At 44.6% G+C, this 24202-nt stretch overlaps 1 protein-coding gene across 1 annotated transcript; it reads right to left on the reverse strand.

The window, feature by feature from the left end:
* Nucleotides 1-237: 237 nt before the first annotated feature.
* On the reverse strand, nucleotides 238-22778 carry TBX19 (T-box transcription factor 19). The gene is made up of 8 exons (XM_034789699.1): nucleotides 22561-22778; nucleotides 16535-16799; nucleotides 13773-13907; nucleotides 12845-12906; nucleotides 11874-11935; nucleotides 9530-9718; nucleotides 7528-7663; nucleotides 238-1355 (listed from the first exon to the last, which is right to left on the reverse strand). The coding sequence occupies exons 1-8, from the start codon at nucleotides 22755-22757 to the stop codon at nucleotides 1124-1126; spliced, it is 1278 nt and encodes a 425-aa protein (XP_034645590.1). The 5' UTR covers nucleotides 22758-22778; the 3' UTR covers nucleotides 238-1123.
* Nucleotides 22779-24202: the final 1424 nt, after the last annotated feature.

Consider the following 24202-nt stretch of genomic DNA (forward strand, 5'->3'; position numbering starts at 1 on the left):
ATAGACATGACAGGCAAAATGAGGAAGGAGGCGAGAGAAGGGAAGGGACTGCCCCAAGGTTATACAGCAGGTCAGGGGCAGAGTTGGGAACAGACAGTTCCTTTCTGGGTTGAGATTTGCTGCTGGTTGAATTGTTTTGAACTTTGTCTGAGGTCCCTAAAGTAAGAGAGGTGCTTTATTATTATTATTATTTTGGTGAAGACAGTAAAACTAAACCAAATCATTTCATTTGTGGTTTATTTTTACTCTGTCTGCACCCTGAAGCAAAGTTGGAATGCAAGATTCTAATATTCTCTTTTGTAACTATTTGCTCAAAAATAACAATAAATATATGACATTTAAAGAACTTACATCACTTTACAAACTCTGTATAGGAACCACTTCACCAACGCTGAAATGCAGCCAATTTTTTGGCAGCCTTGTTACATTTTCTTATAGCACACAAAGACTACACAACAGCTGTAGGAGAGGAAGGGAAGAATACCACCCTACGCAGGTGAAACTAGAGGGGAGTGTCTTAGGGAGACAGAAGGCAATTTCCTCCAAGTTGGAAGTTAGCTTCAAGAATTTTAAGAACTTCATAAAACAAGTATTTAAAAACACTAGGGCATTTCTGGGCAGCATTTCCACTTTAAAACGCTGCTCAGGGACTGTATGAGGATGTCATGGTTTCTGGTTGTTGTTATGAGGTCCCTGCCAGCAATCTAATTGTGACTGGCCTAAGTTACAATACACATTCCTTTGAAATCCCATTAAAATTCCCAGCTGCCACTTCTGTTCCATTGGGACCTGAATCTCTGGCCCCTTTGCTTTGACATGGAAGCAAAGCTGACTCTAAAGACTTGGATCAGTCGTCGTCTGCTGTAGCACTGAATGGTACAACAAGAAGCCAGCTCCCCTCTAACTCGTTCCCCTCCTTTGCACTAGGGCTCTTGACTCAATCTTTCATTGCTCCTTTGGAAATGGAGAAGTGCAAGGTTTATCGTGGAATCTGGTGCATCGCTGAAATAGGTTCCTTGTGTGCATGTCCCCTCCCCAATCTGTACTGTGATCATAGGAGGTGTTCTTGTCCTGTCAGTCTTGCTTGGATCCTGCTGAACATTCCTGAAGAGCTTCCCGCCTGTTAAAACGAATGCAAGGATGTCCAGGCAGAATCAGCTAGTCTGGCTAGAGTGGGTTCCCCTGGTGTTTCCATGTTGCTGGCAGCTGCTCCCTGCAGAGGAATCGAGGCAGATGTGGTGGGCAAAGGGATGTTACCTCGCAGGAACATGCCTGGAGCGCTGCCATTCACGTCACTCCCCGGGTTGGCAACATTAAGGGCACTGTTGCTGACTGTCCACAGACACGGATAGTGGCTGGAACGAAGCAGTGTAAACCATAACAGAACTTAAAGAAGTATTTCAAAGTAGATTAACACCCCCCCCCCCCCCCGCTCCCATGGCACAATATGGCAAAGTAAAGTGCATTACCCAGTATTGGCTACTGTCCATGATAGCATACCAGACTCAACAGGCCACTGGTCTAAATTGGCAACTCCTATGTGAAAACCCAGTAAGAACTAGGGCTGGTTTGGGACAAGGGGGGAAAGGGGAGGAAATGTGAAGCTAATTTTGAAATCTGAAAAGGTTTATAGTTCTAAATTTTGAAAATAGTTCCACCAGCTCTGCAGCTGATCAACAAAGGAGAGGACATTTTTAAAAAATGTTTTCTCCAGTGACTTTCAGAATTTTAAAATTAAAATCCTCATCCAAACTTCTAAATTCAAAATGTTTCAACTACTCTGTTAACAATACTTGATACCTTTGTAACATCTTATGAACTGGACTTCACAATGCCCCAGTGAGGCCAAGTATTATCAGCCTCCTTTTACACAGAGAGACTAAGGCCAAAATATTTTAGTGTCCACTAATTAGGGATGCCTGAATTTGTAAGTGTTGAAAGGAGACATTGCCTTTCAGAGCTGCTGAGCACCTGCAGCTCCCATTGATGTCAGCTGGAGTTGAAAGTGCTCAGCCCTTCGGAAAATCAAGCCAGGATTTTCAGGCTGGGCACCCAGAAAATAAGGAACCCACAATTAGTGAATCCTTACAAAAATGCAGCCATGATTTTCCTGGGGTCAATCACCAAAACCAGGCACAGAACTCAAGAGTCCTATCGTCCAGTCCCATTTATATAGCCCCTGGATCAAATGCCTTTCTATTGCTGGACGGAGAACACAGAAGTCCTCACTCCCATTCCTACACTAAGTACTGGCTCACACTTGCGCCTCTCCTTCCCTTGACTAAGGCCTGGTCTACACTATGAGTTTAGGTCGACTTTAGCAGCGTTAAATCAAATTAAGCCTGGACACGTCCACACAACGAAGCCCTTTCTTTTGACTTAAAGGGCCCTTTAAACCAGTTTCTTTATTCCACCTCCAACGAGGGGATTAGTGCTAAAATCGGCCTTTGCGGGTCGGATTTGGGGTAGTGTGGACAGAATTGGATGTTATTGGCCTCCGGGAGCTATCCCACAGTGCTTCATTGTGACCGCTCTGGACAGCGCTCTCAACTCAGATGCAAGGACCAGGTAGACAGGAAAAGGCCCGCGAACTTTTGAATTTCATTTCCTGTTTGCCCAGCGTGGAGAGCACAGGTGACCACGCAGAGCTCATCAGCACAAGTAACCATGATGGGAGTCCCAGGATCGCAAAAGAGCTCCAGCATGGACCGAATGGGAGGTACAAGATCTGCTCACCATATGGGAAGACAAATCAGTGCTAGCTGAACTCCGTAGCAGTAAACGAAAAGGCAAAATATTAGAAAGTCTCAAAGGCCATGAAGGACCGAGGCCATAACAGGGACACACAGCAGTGCCGCGTGAAAATTAAGGAGCTAAGGGAAGCCTACCACAAAGCCAGAGAGGCAAACGGAAGGTCTGGGCAGAGCTGCAAACATGCCGCTTCTACGCAGAGCTGCATGCCATTCTAGGGGGTGCAGCCACCACTACCCCAACTGTGTGCTATGACTCCATCAATGGAGAATCATGCAACAGGGAAGCAGGTTCGGGGTACGCGGAAGATGATGATGATGATGAAGACAATGAAGATAGCTCACAGCAAGGAAGCGGAGAAACCAGTTTCCCCAACAGCCAGGATATGTTTATCACCCTGGACCTGGAACCAGTAACCCCCGAACTCACCCAAGGTGTGCTCCCAGACCCTGAGGGCACACAAGGGACCTCTGCTGAGTGTACCTTTGTAAATATTACACATGGTTTAAAAGCAAGCGTGTTTAATGATTAATGATTAATTTGCCCTGGCAATCGCGGCCAGTACAGCTACTGGAAAAGTCTGTTAACGTGTATGGGGATGGAGCGGAAATCCTCCAAGGACATCTCCAGAAAGCTCTCCTTCATGTACTCCCAAAGCCTTTGCAAAAGGTTTCTGGGGAGGGCTGCCTTATCCCATCCACCATGGTAGGACACTTTACCACGCCAGGCCAGTAGCACGTAGTCTGGAATCATTGCGTAACAAAGCATGGCAGCATATGGTCCTGGTGTTTGCTGGCTTGCAGACAACATCCATTCCTTACCTCTCTTTGTTATCCTCAGGAGAGTGATATCATTCACGGTCACCTGGTTGAAATGGGGTGATTTTATTAAGGGGACATTCAGAGGTGCCTGTTCCTGCTCGGCTGAACAGAAATGTTCCCCGCTGTTAGAAACGTGGTGGGGGGAAGGGGTGAAGTGATCATCACAGAGAATTGGGTGTGTGTGGTGGGGGGTAGTTGGGTTTGTGCTGCATGTTAACCCGGAAACCGCAGCCCCTCCTTTTACATTGCAAACCCATTTTAAATGGCCAACCCAACGTGTCCTTGGTATGGGAAATGAGGGCGCTGCTGTTTGAAACCATTCCCACATGTTATGAAGGTTAAAAAAGCCAAAAGACTGTGGCTTACCATGGCTGTCTGCAAGCCGAATTCTGTTGCCTGGCACTGTGTGAGTGATCTCTCACACCAAACCGGCAGGCCCTCAATATAAGAGGAAAAATGCGACCTTGTAACAAAAGCACATGTGCTGTGTAATGTGAACAGCAAAATTTAACATGAAAGAGTGTATCCATTGTTCTCTAAAATGAGTCTTTTTTAACCTCCTCTCCTCCACCAACTGTAAATGTTTCTCCTTCACAGAGGCTAGTGAAGATTAGAAGGAGAAAACGGCGGACTCGGGATGATATGTTCTCGGAGCTCCAGATGTCCTCCCACGTTAACAGAGCACAGCAGAATGCATGGAGGCAGTCAATGTCAGAGTGCAAAAAAGCACAATATGAACGAGAGGAGAGGTGGCAGGCTGAATCGCGGGCTGAAGAGAGCAAGTGGTGGCCTGAAGAGGATAGGTGGCGTCATCTTGCTGACAGAAGGCAAGAGTCGATGCTCCGGCTGCTGGAGCATCAAACTGATATGCTCCAGCGTATGGTTGAGCTGCAGGAAAGGCAGCAGGAGCAGAGACCGCCGCTACAGCCTCTGTGTAACCAACAGCCCTCCTCCCCAAGTTCCATAGCCTCCTCACTCAGATGCTCAAGAACGCGGTGGGGGGGCCTCCAACCACCCAGCCACTCCACCCGAGATGATTGCCCAAGCATCAGAAGGCTGGCCTTCAATAAGAGTTAAAAAGTTTTAAACTGCAGTGTGTCCTTGTCCTTCCCTCCTCCCCCACCCCTCCCGGGCTATCTTGGCAGTTATCCCTTAATTGTGTGATGAATAAATAAAGAATGCATGAATGTGAAGTAACAATGACTTTATTGCCTCTGCAAGTGGTGCTCGAAGGGGGGAGGGGAGGGTGGTTAGCTTACAGGAAAGTAGAGTGAACCGGGAGGGGGTGGGGAGGGGGGGGTTCATCAAGGAGAAACAAACAAGTTTCACACCGTAGCCTGGCCAGTCACAAAACTCGTTTTCAAAGCTTCTCTGATGCGCACCGCGCCCTGCTATACTCTTTTAACTGCCCTGGTGTCTGGCTGCGCGTAATCAGCGGCCAGGCGATTTGTCTCAACCTCCCACCCCGCCATAAATGTCTCCCCCTTACTCTCTCAGATATTGTGGAGCGCACAGCAAGCAGCAACAACAATTGGAATATTGGCTTCGCTGAGGTCTAGCCGAGTCAGTAAACTGCGCCAGCGCGCTTTTAAACGTCCAAATGCACATTCCACCATCATTCGGCTCTTGCTCAGCCTATAATTGAACAGGTCCTGACTCCTGTTCAGGCTGCCTGTGTACGGCTTCATGAGCCATGGCATTAAGGGGTAGGCTGGGTTCCCAAGGATAACAATAGGCATTTCAACATCCCCAATGGTTATTTTCTGGTCTGGGAAGAAAGTCCCTTCCTCCAGCTTTTGAAACAGACCAGAGTTCCTGAAGACGCGAGCACCATGTACCTTTCCCGGCCATCCCACGTTGATGTTAGTGAAACGTCCCTTGTGATCCACCAGGGCTTGCAGCAGCATTGAAAAGTACCCCTTGCGGTTTATGTACTCGGTGGCTTGGTGCTCCGATGACAAGACAGGGATATGGGTTCCGTCTATCGCCCCACCACAGTTTGGGAATCCCATTGCAGCAAAGCCATCCACTATGACCTGTACGTTTCCCAGAGTCACTACCCTTGATATCAGCAGGTCTTTGATTGCATTGGCTACTTGGATCACAGCAGCCGCCACAGTAGATTTGCCCACTCCAAATTGATTCCCGACTGACCGGTAGCTGTCTGGCGTTGCAAGCTTCCACAGGGCTATCGCCACTCGCTTCTCAACTGTGAAGGCTGCTCTCATCCTGGTATTCTGGTGCTTCAGGGCAGGGGAAAGCAAGTCACAAAGTTCCATGAAAGTGCCCTTACGCATGCGAAAGCTTCGCAGCTACTGGGAATCGTCCCACACCTGCAGCACGATGCGGTCCCACCAGTCTGTGCTTGTTTCCCGGGCCCAGAATCAACGTTCCACGCCATGAACCTGCCCAGGTAACACCATGATTTGCACATTGCTGGGGCCTGTACTTTGTGAGAGGTCTATGTTCATGTCAATTTCCTCATCACTCTCGTCACCGTGCTGCAATCGCCTCTTCGCCTGGTTTTGCTTTGGCATGTTCTGGCTCTGCATATACTCCAGGACAATGCACGTGGTGTTCATAGTGCTCATAATTGCTTCGGTGATCTGAGCGGGCTCCATGATCCCAATGCTATGGCGTCTGGGCTGAAAAAAGGCGCGAAACTATTGTTTGACGGAGGGAGGGCGGGAGGGGCAAGTGACAACATGGCTTACAGGTACAGGGAATTAAAATCAAGAAAGATGGCTGTGCATCAGGGAGAAACACAAATAACTGTCACACAGAATGGCCCCCCCAAAGATTGAACTCAAAACCCTGGGTTTAGCAGGCCGTTGATTTCACGGAGGGAGGGGGAAGCAAATGAATACAGAACAAATCTGGTCCATCTATTTTTTACATCTTAAGCTGGCAGCAGACGGTGCAGCATAACTGATAGCCATCGGCATCTTCTGGGTGCTTGACAGAAAAAGACGTACTACGACTGCTAGCCATCATCATCAAGACGGTTCAATAGGCCAGGAGACAAAATATGTCTGCCCAGGTGCCTCTGATTGAACTCACTGAGGAGTACGACGATGACGGATATCAATCGTAATACACCATCCACTGCCAAAAGGCAAGGAGCTGCTGCTGTGTAGCAATGCAGTATCACGTCTGCCGACACCCAGATGACATATGGTGACGGTGAGCTGAGCTGAGCAGGCTCCATGCTTGCCGTGGTATGTTGTCTGCACAGGTAACCCAGGTAAAAAGGCACGAATCAATTGTCTGCCGTTGCTCTGACGGAGGGGGAGGGGCCTGACGACATGTACCCAGAACCCCCCGCAACACTGTTTTCGCATCATCAAGCATTGGGATCTCAACCCAGAATTCCAATGGGCGGCGGAGACTGCGGGAACTGTGGGATAGCTACCCACAGTGCAATGCTCCGGAAGTCGACGCTAGCCTCGGTACTGTGGATGCGGTCCGCTGACTTAATGCACTTAGAGCATTTTATGTGAGGACACATACAATCGACTGTATAAAACCGATTTCTATAAAACCGGCTTCTATAAATTCGACCTAATTTCGTAGTGTAGACGTACCCTAAGTATTCTCTTAAAGGTTAAATAATAATAGACTGAAAGGACTAACTGTGCACTAGATAAAGGGTGGAGATAATACTAATTACCATTTAGTGCTCTCCATTTCAAAGAACAGCACAAAGATTAACTATTTAAGCCTCACAAAACCCTGCTGGTAAACATTGTCGTCTTCATTTTACAGATTGGGAAACTGAGGTAAAGTGATTTGGATAAGGCCATGCAATGAAGCGGTGGCAGAGCTAGGCTTGGTCAGAAAGTCCTCAGTTCTAAACCCTTGCACATGCTTCCAAGCAATGCTGCCTAATCCTAGTGAAGGAGAAACTGCTGGGCTTGTCCCTTCTCTAATATCTATGGTTCCACTGTAACCTTACCTAGAACCCGCAGTGGCAGTTCCCTTGGCATGTGGTACTGAAAGCAAGTTGGCATGTGGAGTGGATTGTAAAGAAGTCCAGCTATCGTGTGTTGGAAACATCTGCAAATTATTGCTTGAGCTCTCGATCAAATTCACTTTGGAGGAAACACAAAAGTTTGGTGACTATACCAAGTTATTGCAAGGCAATAAAAGAATGTAGAAAACAGGCAGGACTGAGAGAGAATCTAATTGACTAATACAGCTTCCTCCCCATGGGCTTGAGACAACAAGCACACAGGGAAGAACAAACTTACTTTACTCATGTTTTTTTCCACTCAAAAGGTGAATCATGACACTAGTCTGGATGGCAGAGGAATGGTAACAGGACCAGAGCTGGCTGAATGATTTTGAACGGAACATTTTTCCATTGGAAAATGCCGTATTGTTGATATCAAAACTTTCCATGGGAACATGTCGATTTTGACTAAATTTTGTTTGGAAAAAAAGGGTGAGTATTTTGAAAAGGTTGATGTGTTCCGTGCCAACCTTATCACAACAGAATGGTTCAATTTTTCATTTCAAAATGATTTTTTGCTTAGAAATGTATTTTATATTATAAATAGAGCTGAGTGAATAGCTGGGTGTCCCAGGGCTTCCAGGCTCCTGTCTCCACAGGGGAAGCTTGGTGGGGCTGCTGGGGGGCTATGCACCATGAAAGCTCCAGGGATCCTGGCCCTGGGGCAGTCTGGCAGGTGGGTCAGCATTTCCCATGGAACAGAAATTCTGAGTTCTGACCCGCTCTAAATGGAATGTAGAACCTTTCATCTCTTGCATTGTCAGTTCAAGTTCAGCCTAAGCCGATAATGAGCAAAGTTACTACCAGCTGCTGATTGTTCAATGACCTACGTGCAGGGCCAATGCAACCATTTAGGCAACCTAGGCGGTCACCTAGGACACTAGGATTTGGGGGGCGCCATTTTCTTCTGCAGCGACCGCAACAGCTGGATCTTCGGCTGCCCTGGTCGCCGCCAGCATTTAGGCGGAGGGAGCTGGGGCAGTGGAGCACGGGGAGGGCCGCCTGCAGCGGGGGAGGCCGGGATGCAGGAGAACTCCCCGCCCCAGCCCACCCCTGCTCCGCCTTCTCCCTGAGCACGCCGTCGCTGCTTCACTTCTCCCTCCTTCCAGGCTTGCGCCGCCAATCAGCTTAGGCGCCGCAAGCCTGGGAGGCGGGAGAAGTGAAGCAGCGACGGCGTGCTCAGGGAGAAGGCGGAGCAGGGGTGGGCTGGGGCGCGGGGAGGGGGTGCCTCAGGGCGGAGGAGGGGAGCTGTCGTGGGGGGGGGGGGGCGCGGCGCAAGGTGGAAGTTTCGCCTACGGCGCGAAACATCCTTCCACCGGCCCTGCCTATGTGAAACAAACTGATGCTCTCAGTCCTGTTCCTTGTGAACATGTATCCATATCAGAGAAACTGGCACCAAAATTGGTATTAACTGGCAGTCACAACAGGAAGATGAAGGACTGAATGGGACACAGTAGAGCACCTCAGAGAATTTTCAGGCAGAGGAGGCTCTAAAGACACATTGACAATACAAAAACCTGTTCCAAATCAGCTCTTAACATTCCCTTAAGGGCTGCTTTTGACTCTAGAGGGAGACTGTTTCATTACTTGGAGTGAAAGGAAGGTCTGAAATGGTTCTGGGAGTTTGGGTATAATTAATAAGAAGTAATTTAAACACAATTGTTCTCCTTCTTCCATTCTCATCTATCTTCACCTACTTAGCCCTCATGACATATCTACCTCCGTAACTTTTATACTTTTGTTTTCTGTGAAGTGCACCTTTAAATTTCTGAATACTCTCCTTGTGTGTGGAGTTCAGGAGCCATTTTGTTCTCAGAGTTCAGTGCAGACTGTTACAGAAGAGAGACACACTGTGCTCTCTCCATTGTTTTTTCTTGCTTTGCTGTTTCTTTTAACGTAAGGAAGAATTGTGCAGGCTGTGTGTGAGGAGACATTGCAGCCTTACCTGTTGGGGAGTGATTTCTCTGCATGTACGAAGCAGGATATGGTGCAGCCCGATGCCCTTGAAGGGCTGCATAATGCTCACAGCCATGGTGGGAATGTGGGGCAGGTAGAGACAAAGCTCCTCCATACTGATAATTAGAGTTTCCTGCTGCACACACTGCATCTGGATTGGAAATCAACCAGCCACCTACTGTGAGGGAAAAGGAAGAAACAGCAAGCAAAATTAATAAAAATTTAATAAGAAAAGTAACCAGGCTTCCTAAAAATGTACCCTGCCAGATCACAAAAATTCCAGACAGTAGGAAACCTGCTTGTTGCCTGGCGTTTGTTTTGTACCAAAGAATGAGTTCCAAGCCACAAAAAAGACATTTAGACACCAGATAACAATATCGCTAATGCTTAGATAGCATCTTCATCCCAAATGGTCCCCCAACACTTAACAAATTTTAGAAAGGAAGCCATTCACTCCCCCCAGTGAAATGCAACCTAGGGTGGAGCATGGCAGCTTCTTATCAGCAAAGAGCAATGCTACACAACAGCTTAAGGTAGGACGTGAAGAATACTACAGTATTCAAATGAAGGGGGGCAGATTTAGGAAAACAAAGTTTGTTACCTAGAGGTGTAATTTGCCCTTACTCTTATGAAAAGTACCATGGGATCTTTAATAAGCACAAACGGTCAGGACCTCAGTTTACCCTTTTATTCAAAAGATGATAGCAAGGTACCAACCGCTAGCAAGGTCTGCCAAGATTACAGAGCAAGAGATCTTGGCTATTAACCTGGCACTTTCATGTATTGATTGTCCACTCAGATTTTAGAGGGGTGTAAAACACTTGCTAATGCAGAGATTTTTTCATACCCTGGAGTTCAAACAGCACAAGCAGAAGCATGTACCCTATGTTAGTTGTACATTATGTGTTATGAGAAAAATTCAGACAGGCTACAAATCAAATTTAATCCCCAGGGCCAGGGCACACATCAGGAGTTGGGTTTCATTTGTCTTTTTTTTAAATGACACCATTCATGTCATTATAATTAACAGGCAATTTAGTTTTACTCAAATGAATCAATATCTATATTGAATAGAGTTGTCTTCTAGGATCGCTTCCCGACCCCTCACTCCAACTTTCACTTCCCCCAAAAGCCCCAAAGACGACTCATCTATTCCTCTGTCCGAGGGGAGCTGGATGTGCCTCCTTCTGGAATCCACCCAAACTGCACCTCAGTTTGGCATTTCTCTAAAGAAAAACGTAACTTGACGCCTTTACGCCTATCCACAATGCTGACCTCACTGCCTCTCAAGCAATTCCATATGCTGCACACCCATGGGCTACCTATTCTGTAACACTCACCATGTGCTGTACATACAGATGCCATAGTTGCCAGCTACCCATACGTATTGTAAGGGAGACAGCAAACCTAGGGCCTTCTGGCACACAAACAGAAGTACCTACTACTGGTACTGAAATAAAGAGGCTCTTCTTCAACCAGACTGAAGTAGAAGAGTTTTATTCTTTAGGCCTCAGGACAGTGGAGGGCCGTGATGCACAAACACCCAGTATTAATACTGAGCAGATAGCTGTGACTTTCTTGTGAACTACTGAGCAAATTAAATATCTTATTGTTTGCTATGGTTGGGACCTCATCATGCAATCTTTCATGGGCATTTGTACAAACTGAATTTCATTCGTGAACAAAACAAGTAAGATGGGCAATCCAAAGTTCATTTAGAGGTGGGAATAGAATTGCCAGTGTGACTGATTATAAAGTACATGGTGGCAATTAGAAATAATAATGGGAAATGAAATCAAAATAGTTTGTGGAACGGGCAAGAAGCAAAAAAAGTCAGTAAAAATGTTTTAGAGAAAAATCTGGAAAGAAAATATTTTTCAAATATCAGAGTTTATGAATGGAAGAAAAGCCAAAATTTCAATAAAACAAGAACAACCTCTCCTCCTATTTTTTATGAATCAATCGTCCAGCGATAACGATGGGACATTTGTAAGGATAACAAGAGTTTCCAGGGTTATAATACTAAACAAACAAAAAAAGAACACAGCTTTGAAAAGGTTATAAGTCTCAAACTGCCAGGCTCAAGCAAACCTCTAAATATCGGGGATTACAAAGAAAATGTCCTTGTAGGTAGATTATCCCGTAGCTGCCTACTACATGGTTTCTTGAACCTCCCTCTTACTTATTTATAGTATTGGCTTCCATCAGTGACAGGGTTCTACATTGGATAAGACCAGTGGCCATCTAGTCTAGCACAGCCTATGTCCACAATACCTATTATATTACATAATACTTCAAGTTCCCATGAGTAAAATGATGTTGGGAAACCTTACGGTGAGAATATGTCATATGTTGACCTTCCAAAACATTTTCGGAAGTATCCTTGGGATGGTTTCTGAAAGAGAAAATAATGAGTGGTTATGTTGTGCTGTATTCAAAAGAAGGTGAAAGGGTTAGGGAAATGGAAATTGAAAAAAAATAAAAACTGAAAATTGTTCAATTTTAGGTTTCATCAACTGAAAAGACAAGGCAGTAGTAGACTCAAACCTCTATACATGGTCCAGCCACCAGAGGGGAACAAAGAGCCATATTTTGTTAGCATGGGTGGCCCATACAAACCATTTAAAGATGACAAATAAATACACTATTATTTTCTGACAGTGCATGTCTCTCTAACTTCTTAAATACAGTGATTTCCTATGGAGACTATTTTAATGAAATGGGTCACACTTTACCATAAAGGTATAGAAATTACAGTGTAGTAACATTGCAATTTCACTGTGGTTATGTTGATATATGTGGTTACTTCTTATTCATATAACTAGATAGTAACATGAAATGAGAATATATGAGAATAATTAAAGCGTAAATACAATGGAGCTAACATACCTAAAATCTACCACTATATGTATGAAATGCAACACTGAAGGGTTAATAAGTACAAACAGTCAGCATGTAAAATTTCTATTCCTATGAATTAGTGGTAATTATATACTGAAAAGCAAAACCAAAGATAACCATAATGTAACTATACTGTAATTATAGTAGTCTTATTTATAGTGACCAATAAATGATATTTCAGCATTTTGTATCAGCAATGCACTCACTCATGTAAGACCAAAATGTGATGACAAATAACATGGTGTAAATCTGGCATTACCACCACTGAGCTCAATGGAGTGACTCTGGATTTATAGCAGTGGAAAGGAGGTCAGGATTTGCCCCTTATCTTTCTCAGAGTATTGTTACCATTTTAACTGTAACAGCAGCAAAAGTCATCAAGCTGAGTAAAAGCCGAACTCACCTTTCCTTTGCATCCAGGAAGGCTTTGGCAAAGGGATTATACTTGATTTTGAGAGCTGTTATCTTGGGTTTACAAAAAACAAGGCATGTTAGTGAAGGTCATTTTAACAGAGACTTGACATAGCATTGTCCAGACTCAACAGAATGGACTGAGGTCCGCCTCAGTTAGTGAAACAAAAGACAGGCATTGTATTTACCATGCAGCTATATGTCAGCCAGGTGCATTGTGTGGGAGCATTGCTCTCCTCTGAAGCATCCGACACTGGTCACTGCCAAAGGCCGGAAACCAGAACTGATGGACCAATGGTCTGATCCAGTATGGCAAATTCTGTATTACTGTGAATATTTCTCCCAAAGCTGCTGAATTGCATAGAAATATGTATAATATCTGTAGTGACATTAACTAGGAAAAAAGGGACAAGGGCCACCAACCCTCATGCTTCAGGGCACAGCTTGATTACAGTTTGAGGTCAGGAAGAAATTTCCCCATATTATAGTACAATAGTCTAGGTGCATTATAGGAGGAGTGGAGGGGTTATACTTTCCACTGAAATATCCAGCATTGGCCAGTGTTAGAGCCAGATACTGGACAAGACAGAAAGTCAGTCTGTTCCAGCATGGTAAGGGGATGGGATACTGGTACAGATAGACCAATCCAGTATGGCAGCAGACAGAATACCAGACTAGCCTGACCATTCATCTGTCCTGGTACTGCAGTCAAATTCTAGACAAGGTGGACCAAGGGTATGTTTTGTTCCAGCAAGGAGACAGAGTATTCAATTAGATGGGCCCTCAATCCGCTCTGGACTGACAGTGGGACAGGATACTGGATTATTTTCACCATTGGTGTGTGCTGATCTGGCAGGTCTTAAGCTTTTAATATTTCTGATCTGTGATGACCAAACTGTGTGACATTATTACCCACCTACCTCTTCATTTTGATAAGCAGTAACAGCTATGAACTGAGTCTCTGGAAAGGAGCAGTTCATCACCATCCTGTGTGGGCCTCCCACACGAACAATGTGAACCTGAGGCTCATATTTATGCAAGGAATTCAGCATTATCTGCAAAAAACAAGAAGGAAGAGAGATGGAATTAATAGGTAGCAAGTTTAAAACAAACCAAAGGAAGTATTTCTTCGCACAGTGTACAGTTCACCTGTGGAACTCCTTGCCAGAGGATGTTGTGAAGGCCAAGACTATAACAGGGTTCAAAAAGGAACCAGATAAGTTCATGGAGGATAGGTCCATCAATGGCTATGAGCCAGGATGGGCAGTGTCCCTAGCCGCTGTTTGCCAGAAGCTGGGACTAGATGATAGGGGATGGATAACTTGATAATTGCCCTATTCTGTTCATTCCCTCTGGGGCACCTGGCATTGGCCACTGTCAGAAGACAGGATCTGGGCTAGATGGACCTTTGGTCTGATCCAGTATGGCCATTCTTATGGACTGTCACAGCTACATCAGTGATGCCCAGCCTGAAATGGCTGAAGAGCTATGTTTGTCACCAAACAGAGCCACAGAGGAATTACGGTTTCAGAGTAGCAGCCGTGTTAGTCTGTATCCGCAAAAAGAACAGGAGTGCTTGTGGCCCCTTAGAGACTAACAAATTTATTTGAGCTACAGCCCACTTCATCAGATGCAGCCGAACAAGTGGGCTGTAGCCCACGAAAGCTTATGCTCAAATAAATTTGTTAGTCTCTAAGGTGCCACAAGTACTCCTGTTCTTTTAGAGGAATTACGAGCAACGACCTGACCTTGGCCTTGTGGTATTTGCATCGTGTCATTGATACTTGTTGTCAGTCCCATATTGAGGGGACATCATGTACCAACATCACGGTGCAACCCCAATGTCAGCAGAGCTCTCCAGGGTCATCCTTTATGTGATTCCACACTACACTCTGTCCCCTCCTCAATTCCTGGTTGCTGAAAGAGAGAGAGAAGGATTTCTCTTTTCCTCCCTCCATTCTAGCTGCGGGTATGGACAGGGACAGACTCCAGCTGAATTACATTAGACGCTTCTGATGCAGCAGTAAATGTTTATGTTATGATAGTGCCCAAAGAAGACCCCAGTCAGAATTGAGGCACAACTGTGCTGGAAGCTGTACAAACAGATGAGACAATCCCCACCCAGAGGTGCTTATGGTCTAAAAAGCACTGGGACCATGATCTTTTTCTGTGTTTTGCACAGTGCTGAACAAACCAGGGGTCCTCAGTGAAACAATACAATTATTTGTTATTATAAAATACCTTCCTCCAAGTATCACATTTTGATTAAGAACAAAGAAGGGAAAGCAGAGCCCCAGACAGGGGGCATGACTTGCCCAAACACCCAGATTTGTTTGTCTTTGGCTCTGCTACTGACACCGTGTATGACCTTGGGCAAAGCAAGTCACCTGTCTATGCCTCAGTTTCCCTATCCATAAAATGGGGATAAACAATTCTCTCTCTCATAAGAGTGCTCTGAAGCTAAATTTTAAAGCTTGTGAGGTGCCTAGGTGAGCATAATAGAAATGACAACAAACAAATTAGAAATACTACAATAAGGAGATACTACTCAGGACTAAGGTTAAAGTAAAGAAAGTATTTATAGTATTTGGCAGAACTCAATTTTTTATACATATATATAATTTTGACAGATAATATTGATGTTTATTTTTAAACATTTTTTCTATTTTCGTATATATAAAAGTTCACAGTTGCACAAAATTATGGGCATGACAGATAACGGGGGGTGGGTCAGATTATTATTTAATGACAGTAGATGTTGAGATTTGAAAAATTAAAGCTTTATAATTGTTAAAACACGATTGTCAACATCACGTCAAGCTATACTTAAATCAGTATCCTTAAATCAAACTCTAATATGTTCTCAAGCAGCATTTTTCTTACTTTGCCTATCTGTACATTTTGATTATCATTGATGGAAGTATTTTTTGTCGGCTTGTGTGTATATATAGTAAAATTGACATTTACTGATAAAAATCAAATCCTTCCAAGCCTAAATATTTACTTGAAAGGAATTGACTCCTGGCTGACAAGTAACATCCAATATAGGAGTTTTGTACAAAACAAATAAACAAACAAAAGATCTTGTGCAATATTTTACTTTCAGATACATCTTTAAAAAAAAACAGTCCAAACCAATTTTTCTGTTTGTATTTTCAAGGAGCTCAAAGTGAATGTCACTTATTTCTAGTACATGCAGTTTCCTTCCAAAGGCCAAATCTGACTCAATAGAATATTGATAATTATCATGAGGCAGAAGCAGACATAGTAATTATTTCATTTAGGAGCAGCCTTTTATTCTGGTATCTGACTCTTGCCAACATTCCACTTATACCAAACAACATGGGGGAAAACAACAAAAACCTAATACCCACAACCATTTTTTCCCCTTTCTCTAAAGTTCTATGTAAAAACCCCAGCACACAAGACAAACTATGAAAAGCCCCCGATGATTAAGTAACCCACAGCACTCTCTCTCTCTCTTAACATCAAGAAGTCCATTAAAATCTGAAAGTGCCAATTAAGACCTGTTTATTCCTGTTTACGTTTGGGCTCCAGAGAATAATTGGCATCTGTGGGTGAAGAGGGCCCCTCTAATTGCATAAATGCACCCTTGATATTTCTTGATTGGTAGGTGCTTGCGATGGAAGACAAGAGGTGTATGGGAAACATCGTGCTGTACCTGCCCGCTTCCATTGAGCTTGTTGGTAAGTTTCACTTTGCTGAAGGAAACAGAGGCTTTCATCCAGTGTGCCCCGAAGTTGGGAGAGTCTGGGTGAATGTAGACGCAGCTGTGGTTTGGTGGCTCTGGTTTCCCAGCAGGCACCCATTCACCGTTCACGTACTTCCAGCGGTGGCCGTCAGTCGGGGCAAAGTCCAACAGGAAGGAGTACATGGCGTTGGGATCCAAACCTGACACACTGATCTTTAAAACCGGGAACATCCGTCTGTAGTGGAAACAGAAGGCAGGAGTGGGAAAAGCATCATTAGTCCTGATATAAAAGAGGCTTGTTACTATGTTTCTGCAAAGACGCTCCCTGAGTTGCTCAAAGAATAAATTACCCTCGCTTTGGCTGAACCAGAGATGATGTTAAAGGGCTACCATCACTTTGTTTTCATTTCCTGTTGATCAGTCAGAAGCAGTCACAAAATGCTTTCATGTTTCACCTGAAATATGGAATTTCACCCCAAAAATCACCCTGATTGATGGGACCAGGACTGATAATATTGTCCTGCACTAGTCACATTCTTAGGGCTATCAACTTTATTCCACTGGAGAGGTGGATGGAAATCCCTATGCCACAGTAGTACAGAACTTGAATACAGTGAGAATTCAAATCTTACAATTGTAAGATCTTAATTTCTAGAAAGCTATTAAAAAAATCATTCACACATCCCCAATTTTATCCCTGACCAACCAATGGGGAGCCATAACTCTGACCATAAACAAGATATATCAACACAGGCAGATTTAAATTCTTCCTTCACTACATAGACATTTTGGAAAAATCACTAAGATGGGAGGGGTTCTTCAATCTAGCAGAGAAAGGTGTAACACGATCCAATGGCTGGAAGTTGAAGCTAGACAAATTCAGATTGGAAATAAGGTGTACATCTTTAATGGTGAGAGTAATTAACCATTGGAACAATTGACCAAGGGTCGTGGTGGATTCTCTATCACTGACAGATTTTTAAATCAAGACTGGATGTTTTTATAAAAGATCTGCTCTAGGAATTATTTGGGGGAAGTTCTATGGCCTGCATTATACTTGAGGTCAGACTAGATACTCAAAATGGTCTTTCTGGCCTTGGAATCTATTAATTATATAGGACGCTTGAAGGCACATATGGAACCATACATACATAAGAACAGCCTCACTGGGTCAGACCAAAGGTCCATTCAGCCCAGCATCCTGTCTTCAAACAGTGGCCAATGCCAGGTGCCCCAGAGGGAATGAACAGAACAGGTAATCATCAAGTGATCCATTCCTTGTTGCCCATTCCCAGCTTCTGGCAAACAGAGGCTAGGGACACGATCCCTGCCCATCCTGGCTAATAGTCATTGATGGACCTATCCTCCATGAACTTACCTACTTCTTTTTTGAATCCTGTTATATGTAATAAGGAAAGGCTTTAAAGCCACCTGCATATCTACATGGTTGATTAATGTGCACAGTGAATGAGGAAGACCATTTCAATTAGAGCCTGATCCAAAGCTCATTGAAGTCAATGGAAAGACTCCCATTGACATTGGTGGGCTTTGGACAGGCCTTTAGTGCACAAAAATGCACACTTCTTGTGTGTGCATCTTGAGCGGGAATTCGTTCTACTGATGTCTAGCAAATAGCTTTGCATCGTGGAATTTTTATTTTCTTGTTTTGTGTGTGGAGATTGTTTTGTTTTTTTACATTGTATACATCATACAGTTTTATTTACACACACACACACACACACACACACACACACACACACACACACACACACACAGTATCCATGTTGTAAATAAGCCTACTCTTGCCATGGTCCCCCCAGAACATATTGCCCCCTTGGTTTCACCACAGCCCCACTCATTCACATCACTCCCCACACCTACATCGTCACTCCCCCTTGAGGCCCACACTTCTCTCATTCAGCTTGTAAGCTATGAGATGCGCCAACTGTTAGCTGTGTCAGTGATACATAGCAACATTTAAAAGCTGCAGGTGGTAGGCAAGCAGGGAGGCTGTGGTAGGGGGAGGGGCTGTGCATGGAGCATGTTGGAGAGTAAGGCTGGGGGTGATTGGGAGAGTGCAAGGATGGGGAAAAGAGGGTTTGGGGGCAGCACTCTGGCCTGTCCATGGAAAAGTGGCCTGATGGCGGAGTGCTGTTCTGAAAATGATCAGGAGGGGAAGTGAGTCTGGGGGTAAACGGTTGGGGGTGAGAACTCAAGTTTCTGTAGGGATAATAACAAGGAGTCCGGTGGCACCTACTGATAGCTGTCCATGGGAATGACTCTCCATGTTGATCCATATTAATTGAAAACCTGGGAAAGGCACACAACCTCCTCCCCTCCACCCCCCAGTTTACTTTGAGGAAAGGTTGCTAGACCAATATGTCCTACCACTGCAAATCTTAGAAAGCAGGCAGTGAGGTTGAAAACGGGCTGCAAACTCTGCTTTGTTATGTTTAGGAAAAGCTGTACGTCAGGGTGATCTATGGGGTTAGCGGGAGGGGTTCTCCCATTGCTGTAGTAAATTCACCTCCCTAATAAGCAGTAGCTAGGTCGATAGAAGAATTCTTCTGTCGACCTAGCACTGTCTGCACCAGTGGTTAGGTCAGCATAGCTGCACCTCTCAGGCATGAGGATTTTTCACATCCCTGAGAGATGCAGCTATGCCAATGTAAGTTTTCAACATAGACCAGCCCTTAGTCTCTGTGCCTCAGTTTCCCAGCTATAAAATGAGGATGATAGCACTTCCCTACCTCACAGGGGTGATGTGAAGATAAATGCTTTAGCAATTCTGGGACACTCAGATACTACAGTGATGTGGGGGCTATACCTTAGATAAAACTTTTGAAATCAGGAGTTAAGTTATGGTTAGGACACAGAAACAGCTCTAACATAATTAGCAACAGAATAAAAACAGTGGTGAATCTCACTGCATCAGCATCACAGCTCAGCTGCGTTTCATACTATCAAAAACAACAAGGAGTCTGGTGGCACCTTAAAGACTAACAGATTTATTTGGGCATAAGCTTTCGTGAGTAAAAACCTCACTTCTTTGGATGCATAGCCTATGCTATGCTATGCATCCGAAGAAGTGAGGTTTTTACTCACGAAAGCTTATGCCCAAATAAATCTGTTAGTCTTTAAGGTGCCACCAGACTCCTTGTTGTTTTTGTAGATACAGACTAACACGGCTACCCCCGATACTTGATTTCATACTATCGTGAACCTAGGATTAAGTGGTGTATCGGTTTAATAACTGGTATGTCCAGCACTTCTTGTGGCAATCAGAGTGCAGACGCCACAAGGAGAGAACAGATGGATTAAACCCCAGAAACGAACGGTTGATTTAACTCATTGTAGACAATGATATTGTACTATAAAAACATATCGAGTACATACGCTCAAATAAATGTGTTAGTCTTGAAGGTGCCACAAGGACTCCTGTTCCTTTTGCGGATACAGACTAACACGGTGGCTGCTCTGTACCATATTGAGTAAGGTCTTTTATGAAAGCTTGCAATGTTCTGAACTTGATGGTCATTAGGAGATGTGTACACACCAAGATTAGGAATGTATGTATGTGTATAGATAGAAAGTTTAGCATCACCTTACAATAGGTGAAGTAATCAGGCAGGGAGGGGCTACCTCCCGAGCCAGTTGTGTACAAGAATCCAGCCATTGTCCAGCCCAGAAAAGGACAATGGTGAACCATTAAAGCTAATGGAAAGACTTTGAGACAACTGGAGACAGGGGAGCGAGAACAACGTGTATAGTGGGGATGCTGAGAGCCATTGAACCAAAAAGTGTAAACCCTGTGTATGACAGGAATCACTTCAACCCCGGGGTGCTGCTGCACCCCCAGCACCCCTAGTTCTACCACCTAAGACTGGGGATTTCCCCAGTCTGAGTAACCATGAATTACCTAGTCTGAAAGAAAAAATGGGGAGTGGGAGGAAGGGAAGCCTTTCAAAAAGGAGGCTTGAAACTGAATTTCTCATCCAGAAACAGGGACAGTTGGTTGGCAGGGGCTGTCCATGAAACACTGGATGCTCCTTATGGTTAGGGTGTACACTGGGAAACTGTTCCGAGGCACAAGGAATCTTGTATTAGACAAGGGATTTTATCTAATATGGAAATGGAAAGCCTGAGATTGCATCTTTCTGTTTATTTTCTGCGTAACATGGATGTTTGTTTCCCTTCCTCCTTCATCTTTGGATCTGTGGCTTTTCTATTAAATAAACCTTTTGTTTAGTTTTACCCCAAACAAGTCTACGATGTGCAAACCACGTGGAATGTGCGTGCCAAAGTAAACTGCTGTCTGAGGGCTGGTTTCACGCCTTCCGCGGGGAGGAGCCAGAGGGGAAAGCCCAAGTGCCTGGAATTCATGAAGGATGGATTTGGGGAGTCTCAGGACTGGAAGGACTGTTCATGTCACCCTGCGGGGAGGAACGAGGCTGGTGGAAGCCAGGGTGAGACCTTGTTCTTGTGGGCAGGCAACTGGTGTCAGAGGTCTGAGCCATCGCATCACAGCATAAAGGCACCCCAGGGTACAGGGCAGGCAGTGACAGAACTTCTTCCTGGGCTGTGATATCCCCAAAACATCACATGTATCCACCACTAACTCCTGTGATTCTCTATATCCTGCTATGCCAGTTACATTATTATAACGGAGCACCACATTGTATCGGATACATATATCAGCTATAGTATTAAAGTCTCTAATTCTGACTTGATAGTCACTGTGGGCACTTTGAGTCACTATGATTCAAGCACATTTGGGGAAACATCAGTGCCTACTGGAGACGAATCTATTAGAAATTGTTAAATTGTACATGTTATACTTGTGCTGCTAAGTCCTAAACTTTAAGGCTATGCAGCCTTACATTTTTCTGGTTCTATTCGGAGTGCTGCCTTCGGTTTGGTAGATGACTTTGGCCAAGTTGCTTCTCCACACTGGGCCTCTGTTTCCCCAGATAATAACACTTACTGATTTGATAGTGTGTTGTCAGGATTAATTCCTGGGCGTTCATAAAGCTCTTAGGATGGGATTTTCAAAATTGCTCTGCGTCCCTCCCTTTGAAGTCAATGGGGGTTTTAACAAACTTCAATGGGGGCAGGGTTAGGCCAGTGTCATGAACTTTTGACACTCCCACCCGAAAAGCCCAACACAAGACTTTTCTTATTATTTGGGAGTCCCTAGCCTGCAAAAGGCCATGAGTCATAGAAAAAAAGAGCTCCACCAGGTCCCACTTCGTCTGTCCCCTAGGACTCTGCAGGGCATTGTCTATATTTCCCCAGCTTGACTTCTGGTTTTAATTAAAATATACTTTTAGAAATTCAAAGAGAGGCCTTTTTACAAAAGCCTACATGATTCTATAGTAACAGCCCCAAACCCTCTAACAACATAACTGTGCTTAGGGCTATAAAACCAGAGACTATTGTACTTTGACTTATTTATAAGGCAACTTACATTTTCTATTATAGAAAGGACCCAGTCCTGCTTCCACCGATGTTAGTGACAGCTCTGGGGATAATGACACTGCTTTGCCTTTGTAAAGCATGTTCAGCCCTACAGACGAAAAGCTACTATCTAAGCACTGAGTATCATTATAATAAGCAGTGTTCAGAGGGAATTATTTGCTAAGCCCTTGCAGTGGAGTTGGGAGGTGGAACTATCCTTCCCCTGGGAAATGTTCTTTACTATTTTGTTCAGTCCCAAGACAATAAATATCTTCTTGCACTGTCTCTTATGATCAGGGATAAAAGGGCACAGGAATGGTTTGTCAGTATTCAGAAAGGAACATGAACCTCCTCCTTAGTTTGTAGGCTGCCTCTGAGACTGCCTTTCCCTCCCTGCACAGGATATGTGGATGCACACACAGCACTAACAACATTATACCATGGCTACAATTTTCTTTAGCCTATGTAAACAGCAGTTGCTAATATTCCCCATATACCGTAGGATACGCTAATTACATAGGGGACAGTACAGCACTCACCTGCCGTTCTTGGTCACAATCATCTCGTTAGTGACTTCCCTGAACCTCTGCCATAGCGCAGCCTCCTCCAAGACAACCTGGAGTTGTTTCTCGGTCGGGTCCCCTTTGTCTCTGCCAGCTTGGAGTTCGCTCTCCACGACATTGAGCAGCCTGGAGACAGTGCAGTCACTGGGCTTCTTACATCCCAAATCAGTCATGGTGTACTGTCAAAAACTTCTCAGCTGGCTTAAAAAAAACAAACAAACACTAAGCATACTTCAACCCAAGCCAATTAATTAGCCACACTAACAAATCTGCTCTCCCTGATCTTTGGCCATCAACTTGTTCCTCCCCCCTGGAAGTCCCAATGGGACAATGACACCAGTGTGTTAAGGTTGACACACATGCACATACAAAAAGAGGACTATCTCCTAATTACTCATCAAGTCAGGTGGGAGGCAGCCTGATTATGCAATTGGCTGCCTCAGAAGAAGAGTTCTCCATCCAAATTAATGGGCTTTTATCTTTTTTTCAACCTGAAGTGGGTCTAATTGTTCTGCTTGAGAACCAGGTTTCCATTAATGAAAATTGTTTAGTTTCCAGACTGAAACAATGCATGGAAATTGTGCTTGTGCTGATGCAAATCCCAGCTAGCAACATTCAAGATTGGGGTGGAGAGATGCTAGTCTTGCAAGCTTTCCATCAGAAATCACAGTGTGCTCACCCTGCTCCCCTTTTTCTAAAAAACACACACACACACACACACACACAACAATCAAAGGCCCCTCTGCACTTAAATTTTGCCCACGTGGTCTTGTGCCTGGAAGATAATTTAGTGCATGTTCAAAATGTCAGGAGTCTAGGACAAGACGCAGGTCAAATATATAGGATTTTTAAAAAGGTACAGTTCTCTTTTTGGAAAGTATACTAATAATTTCTGGTCACCCAAAAATGACATGACAGAGAACCTTACGCTTGTTTAATTCGATAGCCCTTGATGCGCCTTTATGATTTTTTCTGAGAAGTTGGAAGGCCGTATTTTTGGAGTTATTCATTTTATTGTAAGAAACACATTCAGCCCCTGCATTGATAAAAGTCAGATGCACTTTATAACGAGTGTTAAGGGTCTGGCAGACTTCCAACAGTCTGCAGGATTCAATAAGGTCCATCAGACCTATGGCAGGTTTACAAAGTCCACCAGACTTTACAGGACAAGAAGTCTGATCAGTGTCATGCTCTTAAGCACAAAGGACTGGATTTTGCACCCTTTTGTGTTGAATAGTACCTCATTCTGCAAGTAGTCCCTTTGATTCCAGTCAGGGCCAGCTCCAGGGTTTCTGCCGCCCCAAGCAACTCTTCGGTGGCAGCTCAATCGCGCCGCTCCACTCTTTGGCAGAAGTTCAGCGGAGGTTCTTCACTCCATCTCTTCCTCTTCGGCGGCAACTCAAAGAGGAAGAGAGGGACCGAGGCACTCGCTGCCGAATTCCCGCCAAAGACCCGGACGGGCCACCCTGATACCGGACGGAGTGCCGCCCCGTTCTATTGGCCGCCCCAAGCACCTGCTTCCTTAGCTGGTGGCTAGAGCCGGCCCTGATTCCAGTAGAGCCATGCATAGAATGAGGTTATTGGAATCTAGCCCCAAAGGAGTGGGGCTCCAGTCTTG

The sequence above is a fragment of the Trachemys scripta genome, chromosome 1 (genome assembly GCF_013100865.1).
Source record: "Trachemys scripta elegans isolate TJP31775 chromosome 1, CAS_Tse_1.0, whole genome shotgun sequence".
NCBI lineage: Eukaryota > Metazoa > Chordata > Testudines > Emydidae > Trachemys > Trachemys scripta.

Bases quoted from the DNA above. Each gene is read 5' to 3' on its own strand.
- TBX19 (XM_034789699.1), bottom strand. From the start codon at position 22,757: ATGACTGATTTGGGATGTAAGAAGCCCAGTGACTGCACTGTCTCCAGG. The intron at 11,936-12,844 runs GTGAGTTCGGCT...TTTCTCTTTCAG, and splicing joins TTCCTGGATGCAAAGGAAAG to AAACCATCCCAAGGATACTT. The intron at 1,356-7,527 runs GTAAGGTTACAG...GCTTCGTTCCAG, and splicing joins ACTGCCACTGCGGGTTCTAG to CCACTATCCGTGTCTGTGGA.